General features: G+C 38.5%; 1 protein-coding gene across 1 annotated transcript; it reads left to right on the forward strand.

Annotated features, from left to right (window-relative positions):
* The first annotated feature begins 1002 nt into the window (after positions 1-1002).
* LOC139739702 (uncharacterized) lies at positions 1003-27878 on the forward strand. The gene is made up of 9 exons (XM_071650312.1): positions 1003-1324; positions 3106-3280; positions 5675-5823; positions 6951-7077; positions 18623-18681; positions 22173-22292; positions 23672-23758; positions 24808-24955; positions 25356-27878. The coding sequence occupies exons 1-9, from the start codon at positions 1076-1078 to the stop codon at positions 25442-25444; spliced, it is 1203 nt and encodes a 400-aa protein (XP_071506413.1). The 5' UTR covers positions 1003-1075; the 3' UTR covers positions 25445-27878.
* The last annotated feature ends 65 nt before the right edge of the window (positions 27879-27943 follow it).

The raw sequence follows: 27943 nt of genomic DNA on the forward strand, positions 1-27943 counted from the left end.
CTCGTTCAAGAAAAAAAATCAACTTGAACACCGAAACATTTGGAAATGAACTCGAATCTTAAATCAAGTAGTATGAAAATTCGTCAGTTTTGTCACTGAATATATTTGATGAAAGAATATTGGTCTTTCATATAGATGATAATATCAAAGCAATATGGCATTGCATGCGCAGAATTTAAAAAAAAAAAAAATCGTGACTCAGTACGTCGTCACAAGCAACTGGACTGTGGCGAGTTAGCCAGATAGTCGGGGCGCAAATGTACTCTTGTCAGTGTGGAGGGCGTAACGCTGGGTATTGTATCTTTAAATAGATTCCACAAAAGGGGACTTACAATAGGGACGTACTCCTTTACTATAGTATCTTCAATAAACAATCCATTAAATTCACGTATTCTAATCAAAACTTTGCACTATTTATGATTAAACTGATATTTTCCTAGTTTGACCATTCATATTATTTTGGATACAAAAACTATAATGGGCAGATCAGAAGTGTACTCTGACTTCATTCATCACATTGCAGTCCATTTATGATTGTCAGAGACCCGGGCCAAATATCAAACTGAAATTTAACAATTAATCAAATCTTCCATTGCGGAATTGTCAACTCACCGCAATGTCTATGATATAAGATAGCTCGATGACTATACTGAAAAGGTCTCTGTACATTTCAGTGTCTATCGAGGATCACCTAAGTAAGCATTCGGATAGAGTACATATTTTGGTCTATCCTCTGGTTCCATTCTTGTTATTACATGACTATTTTGCATCACCATACCCATCGAAACGCAGTTGATTATTTTCTCGTCTAGCTTCAGTCATCAGGGACTGCACGACACAGTGCAATGAACTCACAGGTAACCCATACTACTGTACATAAAATCGCACACACTCAGAAGTCAAGAAGTGTGTGTGTACTGTGTAGTCTGAAGTGTATCGTATGCAGTGCGTACATATGACTATGAGGATCTCGTGACTGTGTGCTACCACGAGTGCCCTAATAAGACTCTGGAAAGGATTACAATTTCAACCGTTTTGAAACAACGATCTACTGTGAATCGAAAGTGAAAGTTGGATGTTGAGACCAACATCCATTTACAGTTATAATCTGAAGAGAGATTTCGTGATCACAACGGCGTTGTACGCGATAGATGCAGCAATTGGCAAGATGACGGATAAAGGAGGAGGGGGAGTCGGCGGTGGTGGCGGCGGCCGCAGCGGGCCCGGGGGAGGAGCGACGGCAGCAGGTGAAGGGACCATTACCTTCGAAGATTTGGGAATACCAACTGCGGGGAGCAATGTTGTACGAACGCCTGTTGGACAGGTAAGGAGCGAGTATCGCTGGCTGGTCCAGTTTGACATCGACTTACATTTGTACTTTTCAGTGCCCAGCTATTGTAATGTTGTGATAACTTCCCAACTGTAAATTAGTTCAATCAGTTCACTTTCAGCGTAACTATAGTACACAGCCCTGTCGCTGTACACAAGTGTAGGTCGCGCACGGCGTCTGGTCGGGCTACTTTCAGCGTAGCTCATGTTGAACTGTTCATAATAGTGTTAGCTCTTAATTACTTAGCCAGCCCGACCTCATTGCCCCATTTCCTTGTTTCAGTGTCTTAGAACCAGCAGCAGTCACTCTGATCAGTGAAAGGTTTATCTCTAACTATTAGACTCTCACAAAAACCTTTTGGAATAATATTATAATAATAATAATAATAATAATAATAATAATAATAATAATAATAATAATAATAATAATAGTGAGACTCTTACAAAGCTCACATTTCTACCTAAAAAAAGATACTCACAGCGCTATATACAGAGTACATATTGTGTCACGTTACAACAGTATCACAGAAAATAATAAGACAATAAACCAACAAACAATAGGCCTATATACTGTACGTACACATACTATACATACAGGTATACGATATTGTCAATTTAAATTGAAAATATATGTCTTGAGATTCTTTTTGAAACTATCAATGGAAGATGCTTCTCTAAGAGATTTTGGTAGGCCATTCCATAGTTTTGGGCCCATATATGAAAAAGCCCGATCCCCCCCCCCCCCTATTATGCTTGATTCGAGGTACCTGTAATTTTAGCGAGTTTGATGAATAGTCCTAAGGCCTAATTTTCTCAGTACCGGTAATTTGTTTGATATAGATGTTTGTATTCATGATAAAAATTGATATGTTGGTCTTTTGTTTGTAGATGTCTACCAGAAAATGAAATTCTTCTTCACTTTTTCACATGGCATGGGTAAATTCTCCCAAAAAAAAGTCTGGTACAAACTTGATTAGACAGATCTACATGAAGTTACAAAATGGATTGTAGGCCTAACACAGTTATACTAGAGATCTATACATTGTAGTTTTGGCTAAGCTTATAAAGATGGGGCTTCAGCTTTCCAGTACTTGTGTGTGTGTGTGTGTGTGTGTGTGTGTGGGAGGGGGATGATGAGAAACTTCTGAGTCTTATGAAATATGACAGAATGTAGATCTGCAGTTCTAAGAGGAATTCAAAGTTGATTTGATAAAAATGGGTCTTGAAATGGATGAAAATCCAAACCCAAAGAGGTTTTTTTTTTTTTTTGTATTAATAAAAGGTGGGACCCATCTTTTATCAGGACCACTTTGTTTTGGTTTATAGGCCCTACTTTGTTTTTTGATATTTCGGCCATTTCAAAAATTATTTTCGTCAAATAAACTTTGAATTCCTCTCAGAACTGTATGCTCTTAAGTTGAACTTGAATAAGTTTATGTCATAAGTGGTTTGTAATTTTTGTACAAAAAGTCATTTCTGAATCCCCATCTCAACCAAAACTAGATCTATACCGTCCCCTTATAATGTATTAGAGACAGTACTCTTGAGGGAGCTGTATGGAGCACCCCAAAAGTTATGATTTGTAATCTTAGAATTTAATTCAAATAAAAAGTATTTGTTTATAATGTGAAAGCAAGAATTTCAACAAGAGAGAAGAAAAATTGTTAAGACCCCTGTCATGTGACTCATGTGCCATCAATATTTTCTCTGTCTCTCCCTATCCTCCCATCTCCTGTCTGTGTATTGCACTGTCCCGGAATGCTTGCTGACCGATAGAGGCGGTCAGTGAGGGACGTGTCCAAGTTAGAATGGGTGTTCCTCTTCCTGTCCATCGTGAGTATCCTGGTGGTCATCAGCCTCACCATCGATAGACTGGTGGAGCTCCTGGGAGAAAACACACCGCGCAACAATATTGATGCCACCTTTGCAGTTCTCCTCTTGTTCAATGCAGGTACATGTAGAGCACAACAGGGTGCTGTTTAAAGGCCAAGTAAAAAGAAGTGTTAGCTTCTTGTCCTAACTTTTTGAAAAAAGGAGGATGCAGGCACTTTTTCTTTTCTTTTCTTTTTTTTTTGCCTTTCCAAGATGCAGTAGATGTAATAAACTTGAAAATGGCCAATTCACTGCACAACACCATTCAGGTACAATGTAGTCTAATTTCCAGACAGTATTTTTGTACGATAACAATATGTAGGCTGTGCATGTGCAGAATTTCATCTTTGTATCATTTTAAAATGTAAAAAAAAAACAGAAAAAAACACTTTTTTTGACAAAGCAGCAAAAAACTATGCTGGCAGGAAGGAGAAACTATTAATTTTCTTTACTTGGCCTCATAGCTACTTTCTTTCGGGGACAGTATGAGATAATGAAGATTTCACTTACGAGTGTACAGTGTAGGTGGGATACACTGTGGTAGGTTGCATTTATTGCCTTTCAGGACTTCATGTGGTGACTACAGAGACCCTGACAGGCTAATGGCATCAAGGCATCATCCATTTAATCATTGAACAGATGTCATATTCAGTTGATAAAAAGGAAGAGACTAGATACTAGCAGAAGATTGTGGGTTTTGGACTCAAAAATATCAAATTATAGTTCATTTAGATTCAAGTCAATGAACAAGAGTCCAATACATAGTGGGTTAATTAAAAAAAAAAAAAGATAAATAAAGTATGATCCAAACAAAGCACAGGATTACACAGGAAGTTTACATAAGGCTATGGATAATGTAGAATGTGCCGTACAACGTACATTGACAACAAAATGAAATCCATACAGATTCAACTGCATGTAGTAGAAATTTACTTACGGGTACTTGATCTGTGAATGATTGGTTTTGTGTATGAGCTTTCAATATATGTGACCGTGCACCACAGAACAAACAAAAAGTTGCACCCCTTGATTTTACGTAAGGACTCAAAGCAGATGAAATGGGTCAACCATGTCAATCTTGAGTTTTTCATATTTTCAGAAAGAGCTATGTTTCTTCTACAATATTCTTTAGTTTGGGATCATAATACGAATGGAAAAGTGTGTTTTCAGCAGTTATTCTACAACTCCTTTTTTGGGGAGAGTATAAGAATGATCAAGTGTGTATTAGAGGCCCCTTTTAATTTCTTGAAATCGTTTGTACACTGTTCACTTTCAAGTCTAATAACTTTTGAAAGGATAATGCTACTGTGTTGTAAGTTGGCATTAACCATGGACAGAATGTGTTAATAGAACATGCTCAATCTCAGCTTAATCTGATAATCCCGTCATTGTCATTGCTCTGGTGGTTGACATCCTGTGTTTTGTCCCTTTCATCGCACAGCTAGCGCAGCTTGGTGAAAGATTAAGCACTTGAATAGACCCTGTACTTCAGGGCCTCTTTTCTCAGTTCACACTTATCCAGAGTGTGTGCTTTCTTTCCAGTATTTAGATGGTTAGGGGAGTCCATTTGAATTTAGTTATAAAGAATATGTTGAACATCATTTTAAAGCTTAGAGTGTGCTCTTTCAGAATCTGCTCCTATCTAAAAATTCATGTCTGACGACTTTTTTGTTGGTTATTGTGATGCAGGGTCACTATGACAGTAATTACATAAGTCATTTTTGTTGTTATGTATGTATTTCATTTTCCTTGAGTTCCTTTGCTGTGTTAGGTCTAGAATGAAACAAATCATATAACACTCAAAAACAGTGACAAACATTTTTCCATACATAGAAGCAACGGAATGAAGAAACATGTCAAATAATCAAATCTTATAAATCTGTTTTCAATCGATGCTTTTTTTTTTCAGTGAATTTTTTCAGTGAGCGGAAGTGGATTCTTTTCTTTGGTTCTTGTTCCAGTATCCAAAGTGCCCTATCATCAGTTGTAGCCCAAAAGCATTTTGTGGGTAGAATTATTAAAAAACAGAAAAATACAAATGCCCAGATATTCTAGTTGCTAGTAGAAGAAGAGTATATTCAAATTCTGTCAATAATGTGAGATTTTCCTTCAAAAGACTTTCACTTGCTTGATCGTTAAACTTGTGGTCAGGCTGTTACAGCCTTACTGCTTCCTGGTTACTGTAACAGACTGATTTTCCCAGAACACACATTTTCCATTGACACCTCTCCGAGTATTTTTGGAACTTGTCTTCAACGGGTTAAGATGAAATGTGAATCCCTGGACTGTGCCTTTCTGTAGTTTCCAAAGAACAGATCGGCCGACATTTTCACATGAATACTTTCTCTGATAGATGATGCCCATGTGGTAATTGAATTCTAAACGTATTAGCAGTTAATGTTTTCACACAACTTTTGCTTTCAGTGATTTCACATTCCATATTTTGATACATACATTTCTCTCCTTCCGCCAGTGTTTATTCTGTTCTACGTGCTCAATGGTGTCTTTGGGGAGAGGGCCAATGAGCTGCTTATATTTGTCGCTGGAGTCTTTATCGTCCTCATCTACTGCATCATCAACTACACCCAACCAGGGGGAACCACTTCTGAAACCGTCAAGCTGGTGAGTCTAGAACCAAACATTGGGAAAGGCAACCTGAAAGCTAAACTACCAGCCAGCAATATAGCCATTGATTGATTAGTCATTTTGTACAAATGTGAAACTCGTAAAAGTTTGGATGATGAATGGGTGTGAGAAGAGGAACTGGTCAATTTCGTGTTCTGAATAGGAGGCTACTCATATTTCTGTAATGTTAAGCATGTTAAGGGGTGCTATTAAAAGTTGCTTTATTAGCTATTTATGAGCTGTTGCAATCTTTCATTGTCTGGCATCCATGTGGTGCACGCCGTCCATCGTGCATTGTCCGTTGTGCCGACACTTTTTACATTTTCATCTCCTTAAAAATCCCATGACGGCTTTTCACCAAACTTGGCAGATAGTATCCCTGGGGGACAGGATCTAAATTTGTGCCAATGGGCACCATTGCCCCCACTCGCCCCCCCCCCCCCCCTCCCCCAGGCCCCTAGGGGAGCCACAACCACCCAATACCCCCCTTGTCAATTATAAGGAATCTTGAAAAATATTTTTCTCCAGATCCATGAAACCAAAAGTGAAAGAGCCATAAGTAAGTGCTATGAGTAAGTAGTGGATTGGTGACTGTAGTTTCAATTTGTTCATGGCGGATCTGGGGGTGCCACCCTTGGGCCCTGTGGGGTATCCAAATTCAGAAATTTTAAATATTCATCTTCTTGAAAATGCAAGGTCGAATAAATCAATTATCACCAAACTTGGCAAGTATCATGGGGGGGGGGGGGGGGAGGGGGCAGGGATACAAAAAGCCTTAAATTAAGGAATCTTACAATCTTCTCTGGAACCTGAAATGACGAGCTATTGAAATTAGTGTTATGAGTACTTAAGTACATTGGTTTGGTCACTGGTTGTACACTTCAAGTTGCATACAGTTTTATGTTATATGACTTCTTCTTTATATCATTGTAAAAACTTGTAACTTGTAGGATCATAGCTCATCTATGATATATCAGTCTCCAAAAATTCATACTCAATAAGTGGAAGCCCATGCTCACATTGAGAGATGGTCCCATAGTGAGGAAAAGTTGACATTGCAAGGAACCTGTACGTGCTACCGCTTGTATAAGGGCCTAACATTTCTCGGTTTTAATTCCTCCCAGATTCGCCTCATCCTCATAGCCGCCGTTGGCCCGGTGGTCTCCATCATGGCGGTCTACATTGCAAAACAGTACTACGACTCAAGAAACCTCATCTTCCGAACAGTTGGGGCAAGCATTGAATTACAAGGTTAGTGGGGTCCTTTAATAGTTCTTTCTGTTTCCCAGTCTGCCTTTCACTTGTTGCAGTTTATGTTCACTATGATGTTCCTGTTGTAAGAATTGCTGGCATTCAAAATGATACTGTTTCTAAATAGAATTTATAAGACAGTGATATGGATTTTCCTGTTATGATGGCACCGTGCGATTTCATTTCAGTCTCTTCCCTGTTATGGCAAGCAAAATGTAGTCTTTGTCAAGGTACATTTACAACCTGCACAGAGTAACTTGGAGTGACTGGATACAGGAACTCTAAAGAGTGGTGCTTACATAAGACTAGCATGTATTTGGTGTCTGAAGACACACACTTTAGTCCCTTGTGAGCTAGAATCATGTTGTATGATAATTTCTGCCAGTTCCTCTCACTCTTTTTTTATGTTTTTTTTTTTTTTGGTTTATTTTCTTTTGCAAAGCATCATAGTCATTAATTAAAAAAAAAAAAAGAAATTGTCTTTTCAATTATTCAAATGGACCAACAAAAATGTGAAAGTATGAAAGAAAGCAAATTGTTCAAAATATTTTAAATGAGATTCTTTTTTTCAAATTCAATACAGTTGCAGTACGGTATGTGGAAGGTCAAATGTTAGTTACACTCAGCCCTGCATTTTTCTTTTCTAATACTTTTTTTTCAGACAAAAATTGCTCTGTAAATGTACTTTACTTTATGAAAACATGCACTACACGTATGAGACCACCATAAATCACAACCTTGGCGAGATTTAGTCTTTACAACAAGCAAACAATTGATGTGGTAAGGTCAAGGGTAACACATAAAGCATCTCTCGCATGTGGGAATTTGACATTAATTCAGAAATTAAACACACACAGTCCTGCATTCAATCACACATGAGAAAAATGAAGACATCTTTGGACTGTAAGAAGTTCATAAATTGAAGATACTGATTCTCATGTATATTGCAGGTCTTTAGAAATACATTAAAAGGCACAGCAAATTGTAGGTGTCTTCAATGAAAATATCCATTTCTTAACCTTTCTATACACACTCAGCAATATATCACATACCAGTGCATGGGTCAGATATGTTTGGCCTTTGCTTATGTCTTACTGCATTCTTGCGCTCTGAGAATGCACATCGTGAATACATCGCCTAGTTTGATAGAACCCCCTGCTGTTGTTTGCTTGCAAACAAGGAAGAATTTTGGTAAATCTCTAGACCCTTGGAAGCATGTTTGTAGACAGTGCAGCCCCCCCCCCCAAAAAAAAATAAATAAATAAATAAATAAAAAAAGTTTGGTAGCAAAGGAGTCTGCACCAAGACTACAGCATGCACCACTGGCACTGTTTCAAACTGTAAACTTCGAAATTTTCATGTGACTTATTTGCTTGCACTGAGCGGCTCAAAAAAAAAAAATACCCGAGGGGGGGGGGGGGAGGGGGGGTTCTTGAATTGGCGATGTGCAATTATCAACCCATTCAAGACGTGCAGAGAAAATTGTGCAAGATATTTTCGCGGGTTTTAAAATTTTCGCTAGACAAAGAGTAGCACGAAATATGCAAAAGTGAATGTACCACGAAAATTTCTGCATTTACAGTATGCCCTGTAATGTATACTCTCCCTCGTTGGAAGAGGCTACAGTGCCAGTGGTGCATGTTGTAGTCTTAGCACAGACTCCTTCATGACCAACACTAGTATGTGCTTGCAAACTAGGAGGTTTGGGAGACAAAGTTTCCTCCTCTGGAAGAAGACCTACAGTTGTAGTAGCATGGGCAGAGAAGATTGGCCTATCATGAATTGATCTTCATTGGCTCTCTTTTGGGGTTCATTGGAAAACCATGACAAACACAGCCTGCTAGTATTGAATTGCCCATCAGCATTTTTTTTTTTTTTTAAGGCATACGTTCATCATTAACGTTTGACTCGATTGCAATTCTTCTGTTTCCTACCTGGAGATACATGACATTAAAAGCTGTACAAAATTTGTTGTAGGGATGCTGGAATATATATTGCCGAGTTGGTTTAGCCTTTCCAATTAGTGAATCCCCATGCTACTATGGGTCTAAAGGGAGCTCTACCATTTTAAGTGGTGCCCTAGAGATAGAATGTTCAGTCACTTGTTCATGCAGTCATTGTAAGAGAAAGAGCAGAGAAAGGCATGGTGATTACTGCCATGATTGCAAAATGTTTGAATATGGGGAAAGGAGACTGTCCTTGCATGTAGTGGCGTGAATTGATACGCATGTCCAAAGCATGATACAGTGGCAGAGCCAGAGGGGGGTGCATTCGGCCTCCGCCCCCCCCCCTTTATTTTTCGTTAAAAACAAAAGAAAGAAAAAGAAAAAAATGAAATGAAACCCGGAAGTGGCACCAGAAATATTAGTTGCGCCCCCCCCCCCCCTTTGCAGAATTCCTGGATCTGCCCCTGTGATATACATGTAACCACCAACATGATGGCCCCCTCCCATCATGTAGTCCCCCTACAACTGTCAAACAGCAAAGACAATGCACTCAGTAGTTTTATACTGGATACATCAGGAATTAGCCATTGTTGTCAAGAAAATTAAACTAATGTGATTGTTTGTTTTTTAGTTCAGTAATAGATATCAGTGATCATTTTGAGGCATCATAGGTTATTGCAAGTAGTGATGTTTCAGCAAAATATGACCCAGGTAACCGGTGAGGACGGGCTGATTTTGCTACAACACGCATTTCCCATAGACACCTGCCCGAGTATACCCAGGAGTCGTCCTCAATGGGTTAATTGGATTAGAGTCTTGATGACATGATGATGAAAATTATAAAAAGAATTTGATACATTGAGGGTTTCATTGTGGAGTTTGCACTTAAGCATTTGTCTGATTATTAATGGGGGCACCGTGGCATGGTGGATAAGACTCTTGACTTTCAATGGAGGTCTCGGGTTCAAATCTTGCCAAGTGCTTCTGTCCTCTGACAAGGTGTTTTTACCCAATAGCATGATATATTCTTGAGCTAGGGGTAGATGCTTGGATAGTAATAAATGCAGGGCCCTCGTGTACAGCAGTACTAACACTGAAGAGGCTACCCTGGGTAAATAAGACGAAATTATTATTATTATTATCATTATTATCATTATTATTATCATTATCATTATTATTTTTATTATTATTATTATTATTATTATTATTGTTCCCGCCGAACGAGTTCGAGCAGGGGACTATGAAACGGGCTCCGTACGTGTGTGTGTCCGTCCGTCCGTACATGTGTGTGTCCGTCCGTCCGTCCGTGCGTCCGTCCGTGTGTCCGTCCGTGTGTCCGTGTGTGCGTCCGTGTGTGATCAAAATCTTCAATTTGCTACTTCTCTGTCATTTATGAGCCAATTTTGATTCTGTTTGCTTTATATGATAGCACTACATGGGAGCTTTGAAACTTCTACACAGAATTTCAGTCGTGACCTTTGACCTTGACCTTTGACCTATATTGTACATTTTGCTACAAAATGCTACTCCTTCGCCATTTCTAACCCGATTTCGATTCCGTTTGCTTTATATGATGGCACTAGGTGAGGGCTTCAAATCTTCTACACAGAATTTTGACCTTTGACTTCTTTGACCTTTGACCTTGATTTTTGACCTATATTGTACATTTTGCTACAAAATGCTACTCCTTCGCCATTTCTAACCCGATTTCGATTCCGTTTGCTTTATGTGATGGCACTAGGTGAGGGCTTCAAAACTTCTACACAGAATTTTGACCTTTGCCTTCTTTGACCTTTGACCTTTATTTTTGACCTATATTGTACATTTTGCTACAAAATGCTACTCCTTCGCCATTTCTAACCCGATTTCGATTCCGTTTGCTTTATGTGATGGCACTAGGTGAGGGCTTCAAAACTTCTACACAGAATTTTGACCTTTGCCTTCTTTGACCTTTGACCTTGATTTTTTTTTACCTATATTGTACATTTTGCTACAAAATGCTACTCCTTCGCCATTTCTAACCCGATTTCGATTCCGTTTGCTTTATGTGATGGCACTAGGTGAGGGCTTCAAAACTTCTACACAGAATTTTGACCTTTGCCTTCTTTGACCTTTGACCTTGATTTTTGACCTGTATTGTACATGGGCTACAAAATGCTACTCCTTCGCCATTTCTAACCCGATTTCGATTCCGTTTGCTTTATGTGATGGCGCTAGGTGAGGGCTTCAAAACTTTTACACAGAATTTTGACCTTTGACATCTTTGACCTTTGACCTTGATTTTTTACCTATATTGCACGTTTTGCTACAAAATGCTACTTCCGGCGGGGACATATATTACGCACCGCGTAATTTCTACTTTTCCTTGTTATTATTATTATTATTATTATTATTATTATTATTATCATTATCATCATCATCATCATCATTATTATTATCTTGTTATCATTATCATTATTATTTACCAAGCAGCACACTGCACAACCACAGCAGGTTATGTTATCAAACTGGAATATGACAATTCCCGACGGGGCATTCATCATGTACATGTACCAGTCCTGAGTGTGAGGAGAGTATGAGATCTGTATCTAGAATCAGTGATCAATAACCACATGATAGGATGACTGCATGGTTCATGACTGATCACTGTTTGTGAAGGGAAACTTGTGGTCGGCCAGGATATATAATCCTGGAAGAAAGCTTCAATGTTCAACAAGTACTTGCCCATCATGTGAGGTGCCCTAGTTTGTTCTGCATTGCTTTACAGACTTTCCATGTTAGAGCCTCTCTTGGTGTAAAGTTTTCCACTCTGCAAAGAAATCTTTGCAGTTATATATCCAACTAATGACAAAACTAAACTGTTTTGATCAGTTAAAGAGTGTCCAAATGAAAGTATCAAAGATTTATTCAATGTTGGTTTGCTTTTGTTCAAGTAAAGGTATGCATACAATGCAGATCAACAACACCTAGAATTTTATTGATACAAACTCAACTGGAAAAGTAGGTGAGCCCCCCCCCCCCATAAAAAAAAAACAATTAAAGAAAGGGAAAAGGTTGCTCACACAAAGTAATATTGTAACACCCATGATGTTTTTAATAAAGGTGACAATTCAAGTGTTTGTGGTTTTTTTTTTTGCTACATTGTCCTATGGTTTTAACATAGTGTGGACTTAGAACGAATATGTTTTTTTTTTCAATGTCATGTTTCAATGGGTCATTTCATTTTTCCTCAAATTGATGGGGTGAAGAAAAAAGTCTCAGAAGAACAATTTCGTAATTGTTGTTTGTGTGCTATCTTTTCACATAAAACTCCAATTTATTACAGATTCATTGTATTTCTAGGTAGGACAATACTTTTAGGAGGGCTGACCACATTTTTGTTTGGTCATCAGTTTTATGATTGTCATATTATTATTATTATTATTATTATTAGTAGTAGTAGTAGTAGTAGTAGTGTATTATTATTATTATTATTAATATTATTATCATTATTAGTGTTATGTTTCATTTTGTTCATTTCATTTTCAGCAGAGTGGCAGTGTACAAACATATCTCTAGAGAAGAACAATAATATGGAAATAAAAATATATATTTTCTCAATATGTTGAAATATATTTATAAACACCATAAATTAAGGAAGAAATAGATATGCGTTTACAAGTTATTTAATGTTGAAAGTGGAGGGGAAGCTAAAAAGCAGTGTTGTTGTTCTCATTTACACAATTTTGTATACTGATAGCATGGCTGACATAAACCTCTTCAGTTCCTGCCTTCCTCTTTCTGAGGCCCTTCAATGCTACTCTTGCTTGACTACGCATTAGAAATTATCCCATTTAAATTCTTTGCATGCTACAGAAAAAATCTTGTACAATTAGCAATGTCTGAGTCATGATTATTAATCTAATATGCTGGTACATCATGTAGTCATGCAAGAGTATGTCTGTGCTTGGAATGTATGAACCATACATGCATAAATTTGAGGAGTGTTCAGATTGTCATTGGAAGTCCATTTAGATCAAGCTGAGCGCTGATTGCTCAAACATGTCGTAGTACTGTTCACTTTATACATTGTACATGTAAATCAAATGTACACTTAGAATTAAGCATACACCTAGAATTAAGCAAAGCTCGATTGGAAAGCATTGTGCAGGGTGTGGCAAAGGATATACCACTCTTAGTTTGCGTGAAGGTATTTGGGTAAGAACCTCATACATTTGTCAGGCTGGTACCCCATTCATACTGCTCACCCATCTGTGAATGTAAGTTGCTCATTCCAAGGAGGCATTTCATTTGAGCACCCTGCAGCCACACCCTGAGCACATGTGAGTGTAGAAACATATTTTGGCAAAACATTACTACAGTTCAGACCTACAAATATTGTTTGATGAGCATGAAACAGGTTTTTAACAAGTCCTTTTGTCAGTGTGAAAGAGCTCTTTTCTCCTCATAGGAGCTTTTTCTTCACAACCTTCAATTTCAATATTACGCTTCCTCCACTTTCGCTTTCAAATCCTTTATGATCTTGTGACTTAGCTCTTCATGGCAGCACAGTACATTAAAATTTGTTCATAACACACATCCATGTTTTTCCATTGTTTTAAAGTACGAGCCCTTTGTTTACAAATTTAGCAAGATACACTTGTAAATAACTGTTTCTGTCTGTGTGAGGATATAACTGGTGCTCACATATGACAAACATATATGGAAAAATATGTCACATGCATTTTTTTTTTTTTTATTGCTATACGTGTTGCCTTCAGGACAGGCATTCACCTTTAGATTTTAGAAATGAGACAAAATAGTGGTTCCACTACTCAAGGGTTGTTGGATATAAAACCACTTTTAAAATGCAGTCATTGCATTACTTCAGTAAAAGATTTTTTTTTTTTTTTTTTTAAAGAATATTGTATACAATATTCTTCTGACCAACAAAGGGCCAAAAATGCATTTCAGGCTTGAGTTAAACCATAGACTGAGCATGATTTAAAAAGCAACACAAATTTTTGCAGTGTGTAACACAGCACATACAAAGTTGTGGAAGCAGGGCTCTACAGCTTAAAATGCTGTACGCTGGGCAAATGGGAAATTTTCGATTTCTCTAGAAAATGTGTGATTCATTATTGCTGTAGATAGTGGACATGGAAGCAGTGTAACAAGTAGCATCAGTATGTTTGCATTCTTTGCAGACATTCACTTGATTGAAGACCTCTAGAAATATACTGGTATCAAGTACTCTATGCTATAAAAATGTTTGTCGTGTCATTCAAGCTGGTATGCAGGTACATGGTACTCCCTTACAGTTTACCAGCCCATAGTGACTAGACACAACAAGGTGCTATTGGCCATGGCTCATAAACTGCTGGTAACTGGGTAACAAGTTTTGAGTCATCAGTGAATGAGATCCCGACATGGCTCAGCTCATGCCGAAGGGATTTGCCCTCGACTCTATTTACAGGCATCACTAGTGACAGGGAACTAGGTGAATATAGGGGAATTAGGAGCCAGAAGTGGAGAGTAGGCTGGAATACGTGATTACCAGCCACAGAACTGCCAAAAAGTCACCAAAATCATTTTCTGACTTTGATGCTATATCTGAGAAGGAATGCTTTAAAATCATGTCTCATTGTGAAAATTGTTTGTAATCAAGCTAAATATTGCTCTTCATCCATTCATTCATTCAATTTTAATTCATTTGAATTCATTTATTTGAATTCATTAATTTGAATGAATGAATGAATGAATAAGTCACAACTTGAATCTATTATAGCTGGGGTAAGATGATAAGTTTGGTGTCTTTGAAAGCTAATAACTCCATTGAAGCTTGGGTAAAGTGGGTTAATCGTCAGAAAACAGGAAATGTTTACAATTTTCTGGACAAAAAAAAAAATCAACTAGCACACGCTGAAGTAATATTTCTGTATTAATCATTGCATGAAGTTTCTAGAAGGCAAATGTATGAAGGACAAACTTGTGACAATACAATTAGTGAATTACTTTGTTGTTTGCTTTTCAAGAACATGTGAGATTTTTGTAAAACAATGAAATTAGGCCACTTTTACTCAAAATTGCGCTGCATCACCAAGAATATGAACACTGAAATGTACTCTACACTTAACTCTCATTCAGAATGGTATATATCTGTACCATGATTTACTACAGACACAATAGATCTAACATCACTCCCTGCACAATGCATATTTCTGTCCTTATTGTTTAATGTTGTTGGTCAAATTATATAACATCTTCATTTTCTTTTTAAAGCTTGAATCTGTACTATAATTGTAGGGAACACATAAATTGTATGTCGCTTGATTAGAAAGATAATGTTGACTTCTGTACTCAAGAGGAGAAAAAAATGCAAACAAAAAACTAAGATTGTCATATTTTCAGGGGAGGGTTTCTACATCATTGTATTGCTCGATTTAAGCAAAGAATTAGACTTAAAGTTAGAGGATGACTATGATATGTGACCCTGCATCACAAAATCAACAAAAAGTTGTTTTAGTTAGGGGCAGATTCTGAAAGAGCAGACTCTAAGCTTGAAAATGATGTATAATTCAATTAAAATAGTCTCTTCCTACCTATCTAAATCTACTACTATAATACTCGAAGTTGTTGTTGTTGTCGCGGCCTTATGTATTTCCTGTTTTATTTCGGCGTTGCTGGTTTGTCTATCTCCTCCCGAGCCGTCGGCTCCGGGCAGCTGCGACCGGTGCCGTCAGCCGCAGGAGAGTATCCTACATCGAATGGCGCGGGTTTCGTCCCCTCTCCGCCTCCGTGTCGACGTCGAGGACGAAAAAGAAAAATTAATTAGCAACATGCATAATGCATTTTTGTGCGTGACGAAAGAGCCGAGCGTTTCAATATTCACGGAACCTGCGCTGGCCTCCTGCTTTCTCGATCTTCCATCTTTTAGCTTGCAGAGACACTGGGGGATACTAAAGATGATGGTGCAGCGAAATCTCTGACATCTTCCGGCGGACGCGCACGCACGCGCACACACACAATGTACCTCGCAGAACTCTACACACTCTACACTGTGTGTATAGTTCTGTGATGTACCTTTGCCTCCGCCTGTTACGTGTACTGAATGTATTGACGATGGTTACACCAGGGAGGTTATCTTTCTTCCACCTCCCTGGTTACACGAATCTGTGTGTGCGTGATATGGACTACAAGGGCATTTACGTACAGTTCGGCGTCCCCAAATGAAAACAACGAACGTTGTTATGTAATTGTATTTTGCACAACTGCAGAATACTATAATATGCAGCTCAGGTACGTCATTTAGTTTGCTCGCCGTTTGCTCTCAAGTCCGATGTCATTGTACGCAGACTGTTTAGGACGCGGCTAAATATATTTGCCGATCGTACCCTTCCATATCAGATTACACGCGCAGCTGTGTCCATTCGTTTACTGCAGAGCTGCTGTAATTATACATATTCATAAGATGAGCGGACGTAGAGGAAAACCTCGCTTTGCCGACCGCCTATTTTTAAAATTGCAAGTGGAAATAGAATGTGTGGTTCTATGGTCTATCAAACCAAGTTTTGGTGACAAAAAAAAAAAAAAGAGGGAGCAAATGAAGACGAATGCAGTGATGTATATATTCTTCTTTCTTCCATAACATGGGAAAAATATTAAAGAAAAAAAATACGAGGTCGTGAGACCCTACTCCCACGGGTGCCTATTAAACCTGATGACTATAATCTCCCCCTCCCCAAATAATAACAATGATAATAATAATAATAATAATACTAATAAGGATAATGATAATAATAATATAATAATAACTATAATAGGAGCAATAATTGTAGGCCTAATATTGATTATGATAATGTACAGTCTGAAGCAGATGTAGTTCTATATGATATATCAAGCCAAGTTTTGGTGATTAAAAACAAAAAGGAGGGAGCAAAATTATGAAGACGAAAATATCTTATTTTTCTCTCATAACGTGGGGAAAAGAAACATGAAAAAAAAAAAACACAAAACAAACCGAGGCCTTGAGACCAGCCGTGGATTCCCGCGGGTGCCCGCGTGGATGCAAGAGCAGGGGGTAATCAAAGTCATTGTGTTAATATCTTCCCGTTTCGACGGGAACAACCTGTGGGCAGAACTTTCGGGGAATCTCATTTGCGTTTTTGGTAATTTTTCCCTGAATGTTTTTGTTTTTTGCCCTGCGGAGGTGGAAATGTGTGTGCGCGTGAGGGGGGGGGGGGGAGGGGTGAGGGGCAACAAGACAACTGTTGGACTTCAACGGGTGCAAATAACCCCTCGAAACTCAAGTTCTATAATAAAAGCAAGTAGTGGCGGGAATGATCCCTACCAATGGACCGGATCGCCGGGCATATACTACAAAAATGTATTATAAAATTTCTGGGAAGGGTGGTCATTTAGAAGACAGCACAATTAACGAAAGAATGAGAAGACTTTTCTTTTTATTTCTTCAATAAAAATGTGCAAAATCGTATTATGAGAAAAAAAATAAGACCCCTCAGACCCGTGGATTTCCACGGGTGCTGCTAGTATTGGAAAGAAAGCACATACTCTGGAAAAGTGTGAACTGAGAAAAGAGGCTCTGAAGTACAGTGTCTATTCAAGCGCTTAATCTTTACCAAACCGTGCTGGCTGTGTGATGAATGGGACAAAAAACAGGATGTAAAGCACTGGAGCAACAACAATGAAGGGATTATCAGATTTAGCTGCAATCGAGCATGCTCTATTAAAACATTCTGTCCATGATTAATGCCAACTTTCAAAGCAGTAGCATTATCCTTCCAAAATTTATTAGAGTTGAAAGTGAAGAGTGTGCAAAGCATTTTCAAGAAATGAAAAGGGGCCTCTATTAAACATACCTGATCTCACTACTCTACAATTCATTTTATGATCCCAAACTCGGGAATAATGTAGAAGAAGAGTAGCTCTTTCAGAAAATATGAAAAACTCAAGATTGACTTTGTTGACCTGTTTTACCTTGAGTCCTCACGTAAAATGAAGGGGTGCGACTTTTTGTTGGTTTTGTGATACACAATCACATTTTAGTATTAATGTTGTCTGATATACATGACATACATAATGAGATCAGCATTTTTCATTTTCATCAACATCTGCAAAAAAAAAAAAAAGAACAAAAATATAAGCATATCTGAAATCTTTATTGATTCCGTACAGGGGAAAGGGAAGGGGGCTGTATTACTGCATCAATGTGAGTAGGGATGTAGGAAAGAAATCTCCTCCCTGATGACAACAAGAAGGTCATACATGTATGTAGAGATAGATCATGGTTTGGGTCTGAGTGGAATTATTGCATGCAATCTTCCCTTTTTGATGGCAAATAATGTCTTTCTTCAAAGGACTGTGACCCCAAAGGGAAACATTGTGCAGTGGCTTGAAACATAATTTCTCCAAGTTCAGGGTAGAGACAAGAAAACTGAATGTCAGTCTAATGTACCATGATTTTCATCGATCACATCTGTAAAACTTTAATACCTTGTTTTGACTGAACCGACCCTGTCCATTGCTCAGATGTGCTCGAATGTCTTTCATGTTTTTTAATGTTTTAATGTGACTTACTCTCTTTTTCCATCCTGCTCCAGATATGTGCCAATATATGTTCCTGTGTGAATCATTGCTGAAATTTGATCTTCAGTTAGAGGTGAGATTGATAAACTTCCTTTACCATTATTGTAGTCTCATCCTTAATAGTGTCAAGGTGATGATGATGAGAATTGTTCTTATTGTAGTAATTATTGCAGTCATTGTTTTTCATACCCCTATTGTTGTCTCCTCCCTCGCTCACCATTGCCATTTTCCTGTCCCGCCCTTTCATTTTCCCAGACTTGCTATTTCCCCCTCCCTGATGCCTCTGTTTCTCACAATATGCTTGTCATGTTCTTCAATTCCTTTACTGCATCATCCTCACCCTCTCTCTCATCTCACCCTGCTCCTTCACTGTCATCCTTGCCCTCTTTATACCTCACCTTAACCCCTCCCGCCCTTGCACTTGCTCCTTCTTTCCACACTTTTGCCCCCCACTCCCATCCATTTTCTTACATATTGCCCGCTCAAACCCTTAAAGCCATCTCTCATCCATACCCTCCTCTGCCATGAGCCATCCTGTGATACTATGTATAATGGTGTCCGTGAGCCACATTTTACTTCCTAGTTACTTCCATTTTACTACCTTTAAAAGTGACCAAAGTTTGCCATTCAACCCATTGTAGACTAGTCCAACCCCCATCCCCCCCCCCCCCTCCCGATATACTCAGGCAGGTGCCCATTGGAAATGCGTGTAAAAAAGCAAAATCAACCCGTCCTTGATGGGTTAACCTTTAATCCTAACTAGAATATTCACCAATTGTCATGTCTGCTGGCGTGCTTTCTTCCCGGATTAGCACAGATGTCTGGAAAATATTAACCCATTGAGGACGGACTGATTTTGCTACAACATGCATTTCCCATAGACACCTGCCCGAGTATACAGTACTCTGGACTCGTCCTCAAGGGCTTAAACCGCCAATGAATAGAGATTACCTGAATCTCCCTAATCCCTGTTATATGTCATTACTGCCTACCTGTTGGACTGGGACACCTCATTATACTGGCTATGATATGGCAAAAATACAACTTACACATAATGTAGGTAATTAAGTAATTAAAAGTGAATGCTGATGGAATGGAAAAGCATGGTAAGTTACATCACTTAAATGCCTTGGCACTGTGAAAGAGTAATATCTCAAAGTTTGTACACAAAGACCTCTGCTCAACAGCATAAAATACCACACATTCTTCCAGGGCATCTATTGTGGAGGAGCAAACCACACATTCAGGGTCAGATACCAGTAACTTGTTAGAGGTGGAAATGACAGGGTAGAAATTGGGTAAGGAGCATGTTATGTACATTATGGTGGCATGCTAGAAATATTCACACAGTGACTGTTCCCATCTACACTATGTAACCCAGGAGATATACCTGGGCCATACAACTGAAGCATATATGCTTGTTGGACTTTGTAACTCAATGTATAGCATAATATTATGTTGAAAAGTTTGCATAACTACAGTCATAAGGTACTATTTGTAGTATTTTTTTTATAACAGCTGAAACACTAAACTGGCCTTGGTAAAAGACTAATCATCTTCACCCGTTGAAGACTAGTCCCAAGTATAGTCGTACAAGTGTCTATGAGAAATTTGTGTTGCAGCAAAATCAGCTTGCCCTCAACGGATAATTCAATATTCATGCATCTAGCAATACTTACTTAAAATATAGAGTAAAAGCTCATGATAGTAAATGGTGCAATATTGTATGCCCAAGCCATTACACAGCTTGCATTCAACTGAATACTACAATGCTCATCTCAGCCCTTGACCTAAGTTTTGTACTTTGACTGATACTGGTAACCATGCCTTTCAGTTTGGTTTATTTTTGCTGATACAAATGTTATGTCAGCTAAGGTTTGAAGGTTAGGATTCAACAGCAAGCTATTGTATTCAACAGGTAATGCCCTCTGTAAAAGCTCCATTGTGCTATGTTCAACCACATATTAAAGACAACTCTATCTAAAATGAAAGAAAAACAGATGGTATTTCCTTTAACATTACCTGAGATAGCTCAAACTGGAGTCTATATTGAGAATAAACAAAGTCACCTTCGATGGGCTAGTGTACATGCAACCAGAAATCTTGCCATTTATCAATTTACAAATCATCATAATTATATGAATACTTCAGCCCTATTTAGCATAACACACTATGGGAGAGAGAGAAATTTCAGAGAAGTAATTTGGCAAAGACTAACCACAATAAACATATTTCATTCTATTTTCCAACTCTTTGCCAGGTAAATCAAACTATTTCTTCATACACATGTACATGTGTATTTTGAAGTCTTTATTTTGAAAAGACCTTGAATGTTTCAAATACGACTTGGTCCTTGATAACTGCACATTGAAGCAACTGTCAAACACAAATAACACTATGGACTCACAATACAAATCTAACAAGTGGTAACAAGAAGGCTGTTTCTCTGACAGACATTTGCCACTATTCAAACATAAAGGAGAATGCAGCAATATTAGTAGAACACATCAGTGGAAATTTGCCCCTTTCAAAAGGCATTCTGTGTTTTACTGGGGCTGCATGAGATCAATTTAAGTGTTTTCAAGTGATGAAGCTGTCAAACAATTGAAGCAGGAAATTCTGACTTAATCAGTGAAGGTTTAAAGTTTTTTCCATAATTTCCTTGTCCAATTACCTCCAAATAAAGTGTATGAAGAACCGAGTGTTAGATGAGCATGATAGTTAGGGAAAATTGTGCATGAGTTGGTGCTATGTGATCTGTTGCCAAGTGTGCTGTTTCAGCAACTATTTTGAGACCATTTCAAACTTTCATTATACCGCTACATACCCATGGGAGGGAGAGGGCATATACCCATGGGTTGCTGAGGTAAGCCCTGAAGAATACAGTCAAACCTGCCTATAAGCGGCCACGCAAGGCATACGACAAACGCGGCCACGCAAGGCATACGACAAACTAGGCCACTGTAGAGAGGTGGCCACTATAGATAGGTCAGTGGCCAATTTGAATTTCAACATTTGCATTGTATAAAAGCGTAAAATACCGCATGTTCTTTAAAAAAACACAAAACAAATAAGTTTGCACGAGCAGCTGTAATATGGGGATTTTTTTGGTACAAAGTGCTTAATTCTAAATTTTCTTTTAGCCCACTTCTATTCTTTTGATAGGACTCTTTTAGAATTCATGCAATGAATGTAAGAGCTACATATGTAACATATTCATGGCTGATATAGTGGTTCAGCAAGAATATTTGTGGTCACTATATGCAGTTGCATAATCACCATGGGATACAAAGTGAGTGGCCGCTGGCCGCATTAGCAGGTGACCGCTGTATACATTGTATAGGGTCTATAATCCAGCATGTCGTGTGGGTGATTTTTCAGTGGCTGCTACAAGTACAATGTGTAAGCAGGTGGCCGCTAAGACAGATTTGACTGTACATTCCTGAGGAAGATTCACCAGTGATAGTGATGCCGTGCTTCTGATGTCTACTTTTGTCGAGAATGAGAAGTATTAGCTGACCTTTGAACCCTCTCTTACCCCCACCCAACCATACGTACGTACAGGTCAGTATGGTCATTTTGGTCCTGGAGAATGGTGTCAAGCAAATTGAACTACTGGAGCAGCTGGTCATCGGTATTGGCATCGCCTATGCTGTCATATGGGCTATAATTGGCTTTTTAGTGGTGAGTATCAATACAGTATACTCTGTACAATGTCATGTATGTTTGTTGTGGGATTATGACCCCATAAAAGTTGAAAATACTCTCTCTCTTTTTTTTTTTTTGTATTATAGCTGATTCCTGTGTATGTACCGGTAGGTGCTCATCAACAATGTCTGTAAGCCTTTATTCCAATGATTTCACTTCATGACCACGTCATCTTCGGCATGATCATTTGAACACTTGTTACTACAACGTGAGTAAATGAAAGTGGTATATTAACCTGAGATGTCATATGTGTCACGACTATTTCTTTTTCAGTTATCAGTTTGAACTAAAGGTGGAAACATACAAACACGCACGGAGATGGGCATGCTAAGGTTGTGAAGATATGCACAGTTCTCTCATTACTGTCATCATAGAGTGGTCGATTTCATTCAACTGTTGGGAAGCTCAGAAAAGAGCTTTCTTGTACATGGTATACTATTTATGGTGTGAAGAAAGGAAGTAGGTGTTATTGTTCCAGGAATGCCACACAAGAATGAAGGCAAATTTAAAGATGATATCTACTTATTTTTGCATCTTAATCAAAATTGGCAACTTGTATTGATGATATTTCAAAATTGTTAATTCTCTTTTTAGAATATATTGACAATAATTTCTTTGTGTAGCCCTATTAGTATGTGCATATCCCCATTTTACAACCAGTATGATATGAAATTTGCCTTCAATTTCTATTCATTCATTTATTTTCAGAGTGCATTACTATGGGGTTTTATTTCAGGGAAGGGGATCTACAGCAGTTATTACCTCCGCTAAGGGAGGAAGTTATGTTTTCGTTACCGTTGGTTTGTTTGTTCGTTCGTTCGTTTGTCTGTGCGCAAAATAACTCAAAAAGTAGACAACGGATTGGGATGAAACTTGCAGGGAAGGTTGAGAATGACACGAATAACAAACTTTTGGTAGTGATCCGAGAATTTTTGGGAAATTTATGAAGGATTTTTGATATTTTGGCAGGGAGGGTCAGTGAACTTAGGAGTTCAGGCTGCGCGTATTTGAGGTTTCCATGCATGCACTAAAGTGCGTGCTCTAGTTTCTGCTGGGGTGAGGCGCGCTGTGCAGCTGAGGGTTTATGACGTAACAAAGCCTTCTATATTGGGAAATCGGGAGACTTTCAGCACACTACTAGTATTATAAACACTTTCAGCATGCTATAGTACGTATGGGTGGAAATCACTGATATATATATGGAAGAACAAGATCAGTGATGGAAATGAGCTGCGTGCTTGGCGGAGGTCTGCGCTCTCAGAGTGCTTCTCTACTTATATTATATCATTATTTTATATTTAAAGTCACATTGACTTTTGATGGTAACTAACTCCATTTCTTGATCTTGTCTACAGATGCGGTATGAAAACAGGCAACTTGCGTGGCTCTTTTTCATCACGAGTGTGTTTGAGCCAGCCTACATCATCTACAAGATAGTACTTGTGAGTTATTCATACTTTCCTTTGGTTTTCATGCTTTTAAATATAGAAATAATATAAGGCAAGAGAAAGTGTTGAAACATGTTGGTCTTTTCTATACGCTCTGATGTAATTGTTATTTCCTGTTATGGATAGGTGCTCCTCATTTTCTTGGAATTCCTGGGAACATGGTAACTGGTCTCTGAGGATAAGGGTCACAGAATTTCCTGTAATGCTACACTCTTAAAGGACACCAGTCTCTTTCTCATGACTCATGATTAGTTTCCACAAAACAGAAGCCATCCCACATTTTTAGACATTGAACACAATTTGTCCTTTTTAAATTCACTTTTATAGCAGAATGATACAGTACCTGCCCCAAATACTGCTGGCATTCACAGACCTTGGCTTTCAAGTTGATGGCAATGTCGAATTGCACATGGTCATGATTTGTTTTTGCCACTGTCATGCCAAATAGAGAGCGGATAGTGGGCACTATGGAAAAGCAAACGTGCATTATATTGCTTGTCTCAAAAAGGTCATTGTCAGCATTTTTTTTAGCCTTTTTGAGGTGCTGTGGTTACACAGCATACTTGTAATGTCGTTGGTTGTGTCTCATCTTCATCCACACTGTCTCCTCTGTTTTAAGTGTGTCTCATGTTTTTGTGCATACAGTCAACCTTGCTTACGTCGACCTCGCATAAGTTGAATAATTGCCTGTTAAAGTCAAAGGTCTTTTCAAGTCCTCTTTTCATTATATTCTTTCTATTTTAATCCCTCATAAGTCAAATTTTTTCAAAGTCAAAGCTATTTCTTCAGTCCAAATAGATTCGACTTGGGCAAGGTTGACTGTATTCATCATTTCACTTTTCTTTCTCATGGCATGGTACAGTACAGTACGGTACAGTTCTGTTCACTTTTGAGCGCTTGAAAATGGCCCTAGTCCCTGCCCCCAGTACCCTTAAAATCCTGAACATATAGGATGGAGACCTGGGGGAGACAATTGTGTGTGACAGTGTGTGTATTTATATTTACGTTATTTTTTCCTATCATGGCCATTTTCTGTGTTGCAGGTGGCACAGGAATTCGACAGGCAGGAAGACATGCTCCTGAATTACGCCATCATCGTGTGCGGCATCCTGGGTCTTATCATCAGAGTGGCGGTGGTACTCTGTATGGCAAAGGTCTACTCCAATTTTGGCAGGGGACTCAAGGAAAAAGGTACTTGAAGAGATGACAATGGTTACTCTTTAATTGATGGAAAATCCTTCTTTTTTTGTAACAAAAAATGTCTTTTCAGACCTCAGAATACTGCGCTGCCGGTCACAAAGAATAGCATCTGTGTATTTGGTGCGCAGAAGTGATTTTTTGCCATTATGAATTCATTGTTGAGGGATGTATTGAAAAAATTTAATGCTAAAAGCATTTTGTTCTTCTTCTTGAGGATTTCCTCAAAGTGAATGTGGCCTTGAATAATGTGTGTATATTTGTGTAATCCGCACTGATTCATTTTGTGGATTTTTTATGCCTCCGCCACGAGGTGATGCCGGAGGCATTATTTTTTATGAATGTGGCCTTGGATAATGTGTGTACATACGTCTTTTTTTGCTCTGCACAACAGCATTTGGAGATGAGAGGAATGGAGACACCTCCCCGTTTAGTCCCAACGAACACACGCCAGGACCCTCTGGCTACCAGGGAGTGGATTGAGATGAGGCGCGTGCCACACGCTCCATCGCCAGGCAACCGTGTGACCCATCTTGCTGGTATAGGGGGATTTCCCTACATCACCTTGTGCAGACTCCACATATCTCCCACCACTGTCTCCAAATATGCATTTCTTTCGATCTATGTGTCGTGGTGAAATTACGTTGTAGTGCATGGTTTCCAAGTGGGACCAAGGTCATTAAACTGTGAATGAAAGTCCTGTTCTTACTGTGTATTACTTTGATATTTTTAACACTATGCATCCAATTCATGAAATGTACAATTTTGATGGCCTTTTTTTTTTCTCTTTTTTTTTTCTTTCTAGAGGAAGGAAGTGGCTAGAATAGATTTTAAAAAATATGTCAAGTGCAACAGCATGCAGAACGTCATGGCCTATTTGCTGCTGGTTGACAATGTTGACATAAGGTCACTAACAAATGCATTAAGTACCTCTTTTTTTTTAAATATTCATCATTGCTGTTGTAACTTCAATATTCAGTGGTGGATCCACAGGGGGGCACACCGGCGGCCAGCGTGCGCCCCCTCTTTATTCTTTTGTGAAAGCAAAATAAATCAAAAGGAAAAAATGGGGGGGCACATGTGCCCCCTTTAATTTTGTAAAGGCGCCTTCCCTTTAGGAATTCCTGGATCCGCCCTGATGTGTATACTGTAATATTCTTTTCAAAATGTTATGGTAATCAAAGTGTTAGTTACTCAGCCATTAGAAGCCTGCCTGTTATTTGTGCACATGCTCATGTTGCTCCTGTCACTCTTAGTCTGAATAGGTCATCTGTAAAGTGTCAAGACAGTTTGTACATCACCTTGGATGTACTTTATTCAGTGAATGAGAAATGAGTGAATGAGAGCATTCCCTGCGTAGATAGTACATTGTAGGCATTGCGTCATGTGCAAAGGCATGATGGTGTTCATAAATACACCTGTATATAACTGTGGGGCCTCATCTTTACTTCAAAGTGGATCTTGAGGTGAACACGTCAAGGAATCATTTTTAGTTTGGGCATTAGAAATTCATTCACACTCGCACATTTCCTGTCGTGGAAACTCATGCAGCATCCAGGGTTTAGTGGAAATACAGAAAATTACTTGATAGTAAGGGATAAAAATATAAACAAGACGGTCAGTAGTGACACAGTGTCTTTCTTGGCTTCTCATAAGTAACCTCTGCATAGAGCTCAAACACTTTTTTTTTCTCTCTGCTTTTCAACGAAAAATGTGTGAGATCACACTCACACATTTTGAGTTTGGGCATTAGAAAGTCACACTCACAAGTTTCCTGTCATGGAAACTCATACAGCATTCAGGGTTAAGTGGAAATACAGAAATGTACTTGATAATACGGGATAAAAATATAAACAAGACGGTCAGTGGTAACACAATGTCTTTCTTGGCTTCTCATAAAGCAACCTCTGTGTAAAGCTCACAACACTTTTTTTTTCTCTCTGCTTTTCAACGTAAGATCCGTCCTCTTGGAGGATCCCACTGAAGTTTGTATCTGGTTGAGAATAAACAGTATACAAATGGTGCACGGGACAGAGTGGATCAGTGAAAATTGAATGTGCGGGTTTAACTTTGGAAGTGTTTAAACCCACGAGAGCAGCGATTGGGTTTTTAGACTATTTCCAAAGCTGAATGAGAGCATCAAATTCTCACTGATCCACGACATAGGCCGTTTTATAAAATGGGCCCATAAATTCATGAAATTCAACCTTTTTCCCATCATGCATCTGGTACACCTACAACACTATACATGGCGTGAGCCACGTATTCAGATTTTACCAAATGCATGGCTCTGTATGGATCAGTAAAAATTAATTCTGCCTTGATAATTGACCAATCAGATCGCACAGATTCTAAAGCCCATTTTATGACTACAACTTTCCCACCATGATCTCATTTTTACCAATCTGACATCAGGTTTGTCTCTTTCTTCAATACTCCTCCTCTCTCTCCTTCTTTCTGTCTTCACTCTCTCTCTCTCACTTGTTTTTTCTCATTATTTCTTTCTCTTTATCTCCATCAGCTGGGAATCTCGTGATAGCAAGCTGTTTTCTTTTCAAATAGACATGATTGTTGTCTGAGATGATTTTGATATTAAAAGAGACCTTGCCATGTGTTGTAGAATTCCAATAGTGAAGTTTGCCTGACTTTTGTCTAACAGCTACGGTATATCCTTGACAGATAGAGAAGGCATACATGTGTAAAAACTTGAATACTACCGGTATTTCCGAATTTTTGGTGCAAGTACAGAGTACTTTGGTGGTCTCAAGCCTCAAAGGTACATGAGATAATTAGTGAAGTAATGTAATTTTGTCTGTTTTGTGCAGTAGTGACTTTTTTAAAATTGTGTTAGGTATCACTGTCTTTTTATGGTGGATTTACAGTCACTTGGTGCTTGTCAACATTCCACAAATTAATAAACTCTCTAATTAACTCTCTTTTAGAAAATTCATTGTATCACATTATATTTGTTCTTAATCATTG

Source organism: Diadema antillarum, unplaced genomic scaffold (assembly GCF_040938485.1).
Source record: "Diadema antillarum isolate AM-2024a unplaced genomic scaffold, OU_Dant_1.0 seq00000810_RagTag, whole genome shotgun sequence".
NCBI classification, from domain to species: domain Eukaryota; kingdom Metazoa; phylum Echinodermata; class Echinoidea; order Diadematoida; family Diadematidae; genus Diadema; species Diadema antillarum.